This window comes from Miscanthus floridulus, chromosome 18 (genome assembly GCF_019320115.1).
Source record: "Miscanthus floridulus cultivar M001 chromosome 18, ASM1932011v1, whole genome shotgun sequence".
Classification (NCBI taxonomy): Eukaryota; Viridiplantae; Streptophyta; class Magnoliopsida; order Poales; family Poaceae; genus Miscanthus; species Miscanthus floridulus.
In genome coordinates this window covers 97,590,618-97,602,402 of record NC_089597.1, presented here as the reverse complement: position 1 = coordinate 97,602,402, position 11,785 = coordinate 97,590,618, and the positions used below count along the sequence as shown (strand labels likewise).

Below are 11,785 nucleotides of genomic sequence, written 5' to 3'. Positions count from 1 at the left end.
AAACGACTTAAATTTAGAACGGATGAAGTTTATGATTGGGACTTTTGGGGAGTAGTATCTTGTATTTTAGGACAGAAGAAGTAGTGCGCTAAATCCTACCTATTTAGGTTATTTTGGTGGATTAGGCCTTAAATAATTCGTAATTTTTAGGTATATAAATATTTCCTTAACATAATACTACAAATGTGATCCCTGCTCTATACCTCGCCATTGCTTGGCGCAAGTGAGAGCAACATAACCCCCATTTATCCGGTATGTCATGGTGGCGCTATTGACTACTTTGATGGCGGGTTGCTAAGGTCAGTTTTATTAGAGGTTTTATATATTAGTTTTCAAGTTTTTAAGTGTTACAAATAATAGACTAATTTCATCTTCCATGATACTTATTTTACTTCTACTAAACTTTGATTATTTTTTCCTTCATTAATATTGTAACATATCGGCATATTTACTATTCCATACAATTTAAATTGTAAATCGTTTTGTTTTTTCTAAGTACATACATTTTTACTATGTATCTAGACATAGTGTATATCTAGGTGCATAGCAAAAGCTATATATTAAAAAAACTAAAATAACTTATAATTTGAAATGAAGAGAGTAAGTTACACTCTCCTATTTTAAATTATAAGATATTTTAATAAAGACTGTACTTAAGAAATTTAAAATATCTTATAATTTAGAAAATGGAGGGAGTATTTATAAAGCTCTTATGAAACTTCTGTGGAGACCGGCTCATAGATTATAGGTCTATTCTCGTTTCCCGGAGTTGATGCTGTTTTGGTGTGGAGAGGAAGCTCAGTTTTTCACTCCCCTTTCAACCTCATCGTCAGAATTCAGAACAAAAACGCGGGAACCTTCCCGCGATCCCCCAATGGAGCAGTGGCTGCCGCTGTTCCGCCACCTCCTCGTCTCCCCCGCCGCCAACGCCGCCGCCTTCTCCTCTTCCCCCTCTTCTGGAGACTGCCCCAGCGCGCCTCCCCCGGCCGCCGCGCTCCTGCGCCTCCTCCTCCTGCCAGCGCCCACGCTCCCCGCCTCCGCCTCCGACCTCACGGCCGCCATCCTCTTCCAGACCCTACCGCCCTTCCTCCAGTCCCAGGCGCTGTCCTTCCTCGCCTCTTCCGCTGACCTCCTCGACCCGCACCTCCTCCGCACCCTCGCCGCCCGCGTCCTCTCCGCCCAGCCTGGCCGATATGGACTATGGGTCCGCCGCGGCGCCCGCCACCTGATCGACGGATTGCCTGAAGAGGTGGGCGTCCCTGGTGTTGACTCCGATGAGTTTATCGATGGGTTTCACGATCCGCCAACGTGGCTTAAAGAAGCGGCCGCGCGGGCGCATCCTGTCCTGCCGTGGCTCCCCGTTGATTGCCGGAGCTTGATGGGGAGCGGGAGCAGGACCCGTGCTGGTCGTGGTGGTGGGGATGGTTTGGACGGGATTGGGTTGGAGACCTTGGTGTTGGTGCAAGACGAGGACGTGGAGATGCAGGAGGCGCCTGGACGTGTTCTTCCTCCTCAGGCTCCTCCGCTTGAGAACTCAATCGTGCAGAGGGTCCTGGCTATGCGGAAGGAGATTGTGACAGTGGAATCTGTCTTGTCGGCTCAGCGGGTGGTGAAGGATTTGCAGGACCTTTGCGTTCAGTCCAGGAATGCTGCTGAAGTGCTTAGCTTAGTACGGCCGTGGGAAGCCGATGATGACACTCTGAGGGTCTTGCTTTCCAACTTAGTGCTTGAGGGAGATGGAGTGGATGGAAAAGGACCAGCACTTGTTCTGTGTTCTGTTTTCCTACCACAGTTACTCGAGCTTCAAAGACCAGCTTCATCGGTTCTCCTTTCCACTGCATTGGGTCTCTGCAAGCGCCATCCAGCTGCAGCACTGGAAGCTGTACTGTTTCCACTGGTTCTTAGAAAGGGCGGGCTAAATGTTCCCCAGTGTGATGTGCTAACACGTATTGTCAAGGAATGCATGCATCCACTGCACGTCACTGCTTTCTGCCATAGGCTGCTTTCAGGAGAGGAACAAGAGAGGAAACCAGTTTGTATACCTCAGCATCAGGAGAGTATTGGTACTAATTTGGTCTGGACAGAATCTCTGTTCACACTATTTTACAACATTCTCAGTCAAGATATTTGCTTGACACCGAGCACCGTTGGTGAGCTAATTTATGTGATTGATGACCAGGCATCAAAGTTCCCGAGGTCATTGAAATTTGGCAACTTTCTGAAGTGCTTCGTGTCAAAGTGTTGGCATGAATGTAAGCATCAGAGGGTTTTACTCGAGAGAGCTGCTGAGAGAACCAACACTTTCCTGACTAAAGCTGTATTGGCAAAACTGCGCCCTGCAAGTTGAATTTATACTGCTAAGGCATTTAAAGCTCGAACAACTTGTGAGTCTACATTTCTACTTAGATTAACTGAATGTTTAATTCTCTTGGAAGGTCTGTTTAATTTTATAGAAGTACTACTATGCATGCGTGGTGCTTTAACATCTGCTAACTTCAAAACATACAGCTTCTTAGTTTTTAAACCATACAAACTGAAGGTTGGTTCATATACAAAGCAACTAACTTATTATTGTATATGTTAATTCTTAGTGTTTATAAGATTCTTAATTAAATAATAGATTGGCATCTTCATAACTAAAGGGCGGGCCTGGTGCAAGCGGTAGAGTCTTACTGCCTGTGACTGGAAGGTCCCGGGTTCGAGTCGCGGTCTCCTCGCATTGCACAGGCAAGGGTAAGGCTTGCCACTAACACCCTTCCCCAGACCTTGCACAGAGCTGGAGCTCTCTGCACTGGGTATGCCCTTTATTGGCATCTTCATAACTAACATGACATTTTACTGTCTGAAGAAACCCACATGCCTGTAATATATTACATTAAGTACAAGTAGTCTTCAAACAGATAAACACTGAAAGTAAAATACATAAATTAACACGTTGCTGTTCATTAGGAGCAATACATACAAACGCATCTACACGCTGATGCAGTATTGCTGAACAAGATACTTGTTTTCTCCAGGCTTTTGATGTGATTCACTTCAATATTGCCTTTGTAGTCTGGAACCTTGATACCTTATCACTAAACTTGGTAGTAGAATAGAAATTAAGGTAGTCTTGGAAACGATATTGGCTAGGATATGTAAGCTTTGGAGCTGGGTAGATTATGGCATCGGCACCAGGGTTATAGAATGTTGCAATAGACAGGCGGCTCCCATTCTTATTTGGAAGGACCCGATGGCATATGCTCTTGTAGATTCCATTGGTCATCACTTCAATCTGATCTCCAAGGTTTACAAAAATTCTATTGCCTTCTGTTGGAGGTATTGCGATCCACTTACCATCTTTTAGAAACTCCAAACCTGGGACTAACTCATCTTGAAATAGAAGTATGATCCCCCCAGCATCAGTGTGTTCCCTGAGGCCCATCACAAGCTCTGGATGACTGCACCTGGGATACTTTGCCACCTTGATGCCTACAGAAGGTTTAGAAAATGCCTTCTCGATATAATCCTTGTCCAGCCCAAGATTTTCACTCATAACTGCTGCAAGCTGTTGAGCCAATTTGATTACTTCTTCTGCATATTCAAACACTGTTGCACTGCACAGTTCATTGGATCATGTTAGTTTGATTTACAATTTTGTGATTTATAGTTCACAACAGATGACTGTTAGACTTGGTAAAATGTTTTTGTTCTATTTAAACTTCGCACTCACCGAAGCAGCTCAGGAATATCATGACTGTTTGATTTTGGCTGATGACGGTACATGAAACTGCACTCCCAGTCAACATTTGATGAAGCTTTCTCATAATCTAGGATTTTTGCTTTCTCTGAACTGTAGAAGTTCTTCTCCTTGTCCTGTTCATAGTGTTTGTTCACCAGATCCTTCATTTTATTCATGAGGTCCTCATTGACTCCATGATTCTCAAGCTGCCATGCAGTTTAGCATGCAATATGTTAGAAAATAGAATGAAATTCTCCTCATCTAGACAATGATTCATATTTTGTTACTTACCCAAAAGAAACCCCATTGCGCACAGGCATTATGGAGGAGTGAAAGTGTCTCTGACCTCTTCTTGCCATGCAGCTGATCCATCTTTATCACTGGAATCTCCATTTCCTGAAACACTGGGTGTGTTGCAGACTAATCAGATGTGCTATCTGCTCTTCTCAAGTTGGTACGCTACATCTACAGCAGGCCAGGTATTTATAGTGGCCTAGATAGGAATGTTGGGAATATCCCTTTTGAGATTGCTAACATGATGTCGTTTGAGAATGAAGGAAACCTTGTTTTCTTATGAGGTTTATGTAGAATCATGTCCACATACATTGCACTATTCCCATGATTTAGCTAAGATAACCTATGTGGCATCCTTGGTAACTCATCAACATGGTTGACCTATGATCACAGCATGATTGTTATTTGTTTATTCTGTTTTACTTCCATATAAAAATGAGTGGTAATGCATGTTATCTATTGAGATGACTACTCTTGCTGCCCCAGTCATGGTATTGTAACGATCGCTGATATTGGGAGGAGTGAAATCTCAGGTTTGAGATCTCTTTCAAGTCAGACTAATCATGGCAGTTAGCTTGACTTTGTGATTCAGTGGATGCGGACCTGTGAGCAGAGTCAATCACAAAATAGTTAAATTGAATTCGAAACTATTCGTTGCATATCGTTTGTCGATGCAACCCTAGATTTTCTCAGAGATTTGCTGGATCATGTCTGTCCTTTTTTTAAGCAGCACCTGTTGGATGAATTTGCTGTTCGATGCATTCATCTTATCGCAACCGTTTTTAATCTTCCTTCTTGATTCACATAATTTGGTATGCTTTTGGAATTTGGACGGGGCTAATATCTCTGCCGTGTGCTGCTGCCTGAGCGGCTGAGCGGCATGACATGGATACACGCCGGAGAGAAATCTCGGCAGGCACCTGCGCCCCCGGAGACGGAGGGAGCGGTGCGCGTCTGGCACTCGGGCGGTCACGGACGGCGGTCGGCAGCCTACGCGGAGCAAGTGGAAGTACATTGCGGAGGAACGGCCCAGCCGCGTGCAGCGAGGACGCACGGGGGCTTTTGCTCCAGGCCCAGGTGCCGGTTAGGGCGTAATTGTGTGTGATCCTAAAGTGTAATCGTGTAAGTTAGCCCACGGTCTGCTTTCTTCCTTTTTTATAATAAATAAAGACACTTAAAAAGAGTGCCTATTTCTCAAAAAAATAAAACTTAAAAAGAGTACCTATCATATGATATTTATCTAAATTTTTTTCTCGAATACGCAAAAGGTTTACGTATCTTTGTATTAAGATCGAGAAATAATAAAAGTTACAACGAACGTGCCACGAGCATAACATACTAAGGGAGAGTGTTAGTGTTATACAATCGGGTCTGCCCTCCTGTGGGGGTATGGCCTCCGGTATCCACAAGACAAGACATGGGCCGCACCATCAGAGGTGGCCCAGCCCACAAGATCAAGGCGTGCACGGCACTGATCGACGTGCACTGCAAGATATTGTATAGCACCAAATATGATACTTTCCTTGTAACCCTACCCCTTCAGAGTATATAAGGAGAGGCAGGGGTCCCTTAATCGATAGATTTACATGGTCATCCAGATCAATACAATACACCAAAGACACAGGACGTAGGGTATTACGTCGATCAAACGACCCAAATCTGTTTAAATCGCTGTCTCCGCACCTTATGTCACCATCCGGTTCCTGATCACGCGCACCTCCATCGACAAATCTACCATCGCGGGATACCCCTCGGTGGACTGCCGAACATCTTTTGTCAACAGTTGGCGCATCAGGTAGGGGATTGCGTGTTGTTTCCTTGTCGAACAAGATGGCTTTTTCCGCATGCTCTTTGAAAGGACCTAGGATGCCGCCTAGAGGGGGGTGAATAGGCGTTTCTGAAAATTAACACCTTTAAATGCGGAAATAATTAGTAAAGGGAGTTTCCAAATTGGAAACTCCAAATAAAAGTAATACCACCCCTCACAAGTTGACCACAGAGTATACAAGGTATAAATAATGTATCTAGAAGCTATAATCCTGCAACACAAAGTTAGAACTGAAAGTAAATATTTTCAGCACAGAGCTCTAATACCGGACGTGTCCGGTATGAATACCGGACGTGTCCGGTATGCACGGTTTCTGCAGAATAGCCCCGAACTTGCTCCTTTCGATTTCTATCTTCAAACCAAACTGCAGGTACCTACTAGAGATATCAGTAAACACAGAGAACCTGCACAAGAGCTAGAGCAACACAAATATCGAATGAAATGCAACTTGAGACACGATATTTGTTTTACCGAAGTTCAGACTCGTTCGAGTCCTACTCTCCATTGAGGGGGCTGCGGGCGACCCAGCAAAGGTCAGCCCTAGAGGGTACCACGAAGGTCACTCTAGCCGGAGTCTTTTCCAACTCCTTTTCCTCCTTCCACTAGATGATTCCGAGGCGGCGGAATCGACCGTTACAAACTTTCCGAAGCAACCACAATCTCTCGGTTGCTCTCCGGCGACGCCTAGCCGTCTAGGACCGAAGAGTCCAAGAGTAACAAATGCGAATCACGAGATTGACAATATGCACAAGTGCTCAAGTGGTGGCTTGCTCTCTTTTTCAAATTCTCTCTTAACCCACAAATTGATTTTGCAATTTAGATCACACACTCACTGAGAGAGGGTTTAGGAGAGTTGGCAAGGCTCAAAAACGTGTGTCTATCTCAGCAGAATCAGCAGCCTCCAAAGGTGGAGGCTTGGGGGTATTTATAGCCCCCTTGAAAAACTAGCCGTTGCAATACCGGACACGTCCGGTATGTGACTCACACTGCGCCAATGGTAACTAAGTTACAGTGATGTTGTGAGGCGTCGGAACTCCCAATGAATGCCGGGACTTCCGACCGTCGGAACTCCCGACTTACGTCGGAACTCCCGACCCTCAGCAAATTTGAAAAACATGTAATTGAGTTAAAGTTAGTGAGGTGTCGTAACTCCCGACGCATGTTGGAACTCCCGACCGTCGGAACTCCTGACTCATGTCGGAACTCCCGACCCTCACGGCTTTTGTAAACTAGCCATTGGCCTCTGGTCATCCATACCGGACACGTCCGGTATGACCAGGACAGTGAACCCTCCAAGTCAGTTGAAGTGCGAGACGTCAGAACTCCCGACCCATGCCGGGACTCCCGACCGTCGAAACTCCCGACGAACCAACCTGAGAACAACAATTTTATAGCTGCTGGTCAAATACCGGACACGTCCGGTATTGCCAGACCAGCAAGAAATCAGTTAGCTCTTTTGTCGCTCAAATACTCAAAACTCACATGGGTTGGCTTGAGCACTTATGAAACATTATCTATCAACATGATGCATCCCTCTTAATAGTACGACATACCTATTAAACTCAAGATCAAAGGAAAAATGAATTTATACCACTTGAGTTGATTTCTTTTGAATTGATGCCGTCCCTTCCAATCTTCATCAAGTAAGGGTGCTAACAAGTTGATGTTGATCTTTTCACTAGAGCATAGCCATCTAGAGCATTGAAAGCTCTAGTTTGGTTTTGGTTAATTGATGAAACCCTAAGTGCTAACCTAGTTTATCAAGATGATTATGAGATAGGTAGCACTACTCCAAGTGATGAAGCAATGGTGAAGATCATGACAATGGTGATGGCATGGTGATGGTCAAATGCTTAAACTTGGAAAAGAAGAAAGAGAAAAACAAAAGGCTCAAGGCAAAGGTATAAAATGTAGGAGCCATTTTGTTTTAGTGATCAAGACACTTAGTGAGTGTGATCACATTTAGGATAGATAGCCGTACTATTAAGAGGAGTGAAACTCGTATCGGAATGCGGTTATCAAAGTGCCACTAGATGCTCTAACTCATTGCATATGCATTTAGGATCTAGTGGAGTGCTAACACCCTTGATAATATTTGTGAAAATATGCTAACATATGTGCACAAGGTGTTTGCAGGGTTGAGATGGGTTTGGGTCCCTCTCTCCCTCCCGCCGAGCTTGCGAGGCGGGATTCGGCGCTTTCGGGAAAATGAAATGTCTATTTTCTATTGCGCCGGATGCAAAATTCTTGGTGGATTGACACATTTGAGCAAGGGTGAAGAAGTTAGAGTTGAAATGGAGTTGGTCAAAATGATGCTGGCGTCGGTCTACTGACCGGACGCTGGGTCACTTAGCGACCGAACGCTGAAAGGCTGCATCCGGTCGAGCTGGCAGAGAGGTCGCTAGTTTCGGTATTGCACCGGACGCTAGACCTGAGATGCACCGGACGCTGGTTTCTGCGTCCGGTCAAACTGACCGGTCTGCACAGTGGCTAAGGGTTGAGCACCGGACGCTGGCTGCGTCCGGTCAAGGTGGACCGGACGCGTCCGGTCAGAAAAATATGCCTCGGGGAGCTTACTGGAAACGACCGGACGCTGGGGTTTCAGCGTCCGGTCAGTTTTGACCGGAGCGTCCGGTCAGTCTCGTAGCCGTTGGAATCTGACGAACTGTGTTTGAAGCTGGTGACGCGTGGCGTCCATCGGGTGACCGGACACTGAGGGCCAGCGTCCGGTCAGTATGACCGGAGCGTCCGGTCAGAGCGCGTTTTGCCCAGTGAAGGGGTATAACGGCTCTATTTGATGGGGGCTCTATTTATAGCCCCATGGCCGGCTCAAGGGACAATGCTTGCACATTTTCATTGACATAACATCCTTGTGAGCTTAGCCAAAGCCCTCCCACTCATCTCCATCATTGATCCATCATCATTGTGAGATTGGGAGAGAATCCAAGTGCATTGCTTGAGTGATTGCATCTAGAGGCACTTGGTATTCGTGTTGCGCTGCGGATTTCGCTTGTTTCTCTTGGTGGTTGCCACCACCTAGACGGTTGGAACAGCGGTGAAGGATCGGCACGAGTTGGTGATTGTTCGTGGCCGCCTTCGGTGATTGTGAGGGGAGTTGTACCTTCCCCGGCGGAGCGCCGAAAGGTAACTCTAGTAAATTGCTCGTGTCATTGAGTTAACTCACTTGTGGGTCGGTTCTTGCGGTGTCCAATCGTGTGGACGAGGTTTGTGAAACACCTCTTAGCCGCCGAACCACCAAGTGTTGGTCGACACAACAGGGACGTAGCGTGTTGGCAAGCACGTGAACCTCGGGAGAAAATCGATTGTCTCTCTTCTTTGTCATTCTCCCGGTGATTGGCTATATATTCATCTTATGATTGGTTCATCCCCTACACGTCGGTATAATCACTCTACTCACTCATTTACATTCTTGTAAACTAGTTGATACAAGCTCTTTAGTGTAATTAGAATTGAGAGCTTGCTTTATTATTTACATTCATCTAGTTGAGCTCTTTAGAGTAGCAAGGTTGAGAGCTCTTAGTGAGTAATTACATAGCTAGTTTGTGTGCCTAAGTATTCATTGCAACTAGAATTGTTGGATAGGTGGCTTGCAACCCTTGTAGAGCTAGAGCAAGTTTGCATTACGCTATTTGTCATACTAATCAAATTGCTCTAGTTGATTTGTAGATTTTTAAATAGGCTATTCACCCCCCCTCTAGCCATATTAGGACCTTTCAAGCATGTGACTTGATTCCATTCATCAAATTTGAATAATCCCAAATGTATCAAGTCACTTCCATCAAATACTTCATTATAGATTTGATCCTTTACATCAATATGACCATCTTAGCTTGATTAGTATCTCAACTAAATGCAAGTACTTTCTTCTTCACCCTAGCTAGGTTCTTCAGCCGCTAAGCCGTCGATTGCCCTTCACCTTTGCTTAGTACCTCGAAGCATTTCCTTGCTATCTTCACCATCTCAAGCCATCAAATCACATCTTGTGTTGAATCATCCATTCATATGTATTGTTATCTTTTTCATTTTAATTTAGCAAGCTTCAAATATGAGACCATTCCATATGCAATCCCTCATGTCTCATTACCCAATAATCACGAGCTTGCTTTCACATAGTACATGAAAATCCCACAATAAATAAGCCTTCACATGAATTCCATTTGCATTGTTGTCTTGTGCTTGAACTAGATTGTTTATACAACAACACATCATTTTGGCTTTCATTAAGTACCTGTGAGATAACCTATTTCCTGTCCACACTTAGCAAACGGGTTAGTCCTTTAATCACGTTGTCATTCAATCATCCAAAACCTACTAAAGGGCTAGATGCACTTTCAATCTCTCCCTTTTTGGTGATTGATGACAACTTGATTAAAGCTTATAAAATGATATAAACATTTAAACTTTTGGGTTCAATGATTTATGAGAGGCTCCCCCTTAATATGTGCTTATGATTAAAATTCACAAAATGACCTCAACCGTCAATTGCACATACTAAAACATATAGGAGACTCCCCCTAAATCATTGCATCCTTGGGGTGCATGTGTGTGTGACAAAGAGAAATCACGATGCATATGACAGGATATATCACACAAGAATAAATATAAAGGCATCACATCAAATATTTTCATTCTAGCATGCATAGTCCTTATGAAAATAAATATGACACATGTAATTCACACATAGCACTCATTACAAATTTTCTCAAGTCTAGAAACCACTGATATATAGATAAAGATCATGTCTCAAGAGATACATAGATAAAGCATAAGTCTCATCTCTCACATGATACATGTCTATCTCAAATCCAAGATACATCAATGAAGTTCAAAAACAAGAAACTACAGCATGCAGTACATATCTTTAGGTACAAAGATAAGCAAATGAAACTATCCTGAAGCTTTAATCAGTCTCTCTCCCCCTTTGTCATCTATCACCACAAAGGTCCAACAATGACATACTAAGGACAAAGGGGCTACAAGCTATCACTAATCTCTGGCATCACTCATCATCATCATCGTCTCTCCCAGCATCTTCGTCATTAGAGCGGGCAACACCAGCTGAACGAGAACCATCGGCACCAGATGGGTCGTAGCCACCAGAGCCATAGTAGCCACCACCACCTGTCAGGTCACTCCACCAATCTGTAGCATAGTCGTCTGCAGTGCTGGGACATGGTTGAGAGTGAGTAGGCACACGAGCCTGAAGTGGTAGAGTGTTAGGGTGCTCAGGTGCCTGCTGCTGCTGCCTCAGAAGGAACTCAGCATACTCTCGGTCATATCTGGCCTGCTGCTGCTCCTCAGTCTCCTGCTCACTAGCTACCTCATCTGACAGTGGAGACCTAGGAGGATCAAGCTCAAGCCTAGAAGCAATTTGCTTCAAGGTTCGAGTATCCTTCCTCCTAGCCTCCCTCTCCTTCTGCTGCCTGGTCTGGATGTCTCGGCACATCCCAAATATGGAGCTAAAAAGCCTACGGATAGGTGAGGAAGGACTACCATGGCGTGAAGTAGAACGTGAAGGAGCACGTGGTGAAGGTGAAGCTCCTGCTGGTGCACCACTCCCAGGTGCATCTGCCTCTAGTGCTGCTGCTCCTCCTCTTGGTCCTACTGGAGGTAACCCTGTCTCAGGTAGATCTGCAATAATCTTCAGGGCCTTGTGAATCTTATCATACTCGAATGTGTGCCCTATTACCTGCTCAATCATATGCATGATATAAGGAGCAAGACCACAGCCATTGAGGGGCCTCTCTCCAACACTCCTGATCTCGGACCAAATAAAATCAAACACGCTGAAGGGCCAATCATCAGGTGCCATCCTGTGGAGTAGGTTCCTAGAGTAATCAGCAATGTTGCCCTTGTCTCCACCCTTGCAGTCAATAGTCTTCCTGAACATCCTATCCAGGTATCTGTAGGTAGGGTGAAGA

At 44.9% G+C, this 11,785-nt stretch overlaps 2 protein-coding genes across 3 annotated transcripts; one reads left to right on the top strand and one right to left on the bottom strand.

Annotated features, from left to right (window-relative positions):
- The first annotated feature begins 793 nt into the window (after window positions 1-793).
- LOC136522339 (uncharacterized) lies at window positions 794-4,215 on the top strand. 2 transcript variants are annotated; one of them, XM_066516168.1, is made up of 2 exons: window positions 794-2,384; window positions 4,085-4,215. In XM_066516168.1, exon 1 carries the CDS (start codon window positions 875-877, stop codon window positions 2,345-2,347), a length of 1,473 nt encoding a protein of 490 aa, XP_066372265.1. In that variant the 5' UTR covers window positions 794-874; the 3' UTR covers window positions 2,348-2,384; window positions 4,085-4,215. The 2 variants fall into 2 exon arrangements, with proteins under 2 accessions (XP_066372265.1, XP_066372266.1); XM_066516169.1 differs by lacking the exon at window positions 4,085-4,215 and having other exon boundaries at window positions 794-2,063; window positions 2,180-2,378.
- On the bottom strand, window positions 2,951-4,114 carry LOC136522340 (1-aminocyclopropane-1-carboxylate oxidase 1-like). Its single transcript, XM_066516170.1, has 3 exons — window positions 4,013-4,114; window positions 3,713-3,927; window positions 2,951-3,596 (listed from the first exon to the last, which is right to left on the bottom strand). The coding sequence occupies exons 1-3, from the start codon at window positions 4,112-4,114 to the stop codon at window positions 3,032-3,034; spliced, it is 882 nt and encodes a 293-aa protein (XP_066372267.1). The 3' UTR covers window positions 2,951-3,031.
- Window positions 4,216-11,785: the final 7,570 nt, after the last annotated feature.

Excerpts from the sequence above, each read along its gene's own strand:
- LOC136522339 (XM_066516168.1), top strand. The coding sequence starts at position 875 with ATGGAGCAGTGGCTGCCGCTGTTCCGCCACCTCCTCGTCTCCCCCGCC.
- LOC136522340 (XM_066516170.1), bottom strand. The coding sequence starts at position 4,114 with ATGGAGATTCCAGTGATAAAGATGGATCAGCTGCATGGCAAGAAGAGG. Across the intron at positions 3,928-4,012 it reads CGCAATGGGGTTTCTTTTGG|CTTGAGAATCATGGAGTCAA; the intron begins GTAAGTAACAAA and ends ACTGCATGGCAG. Across the intron at positions 3,597-3,712 it reads GATATTCCTGAGCTGCTTCG|TGCAACAGTGTTTGAATATG; the intron begins GTGAGTGCGAAG and ends TGAACTGTGCAG.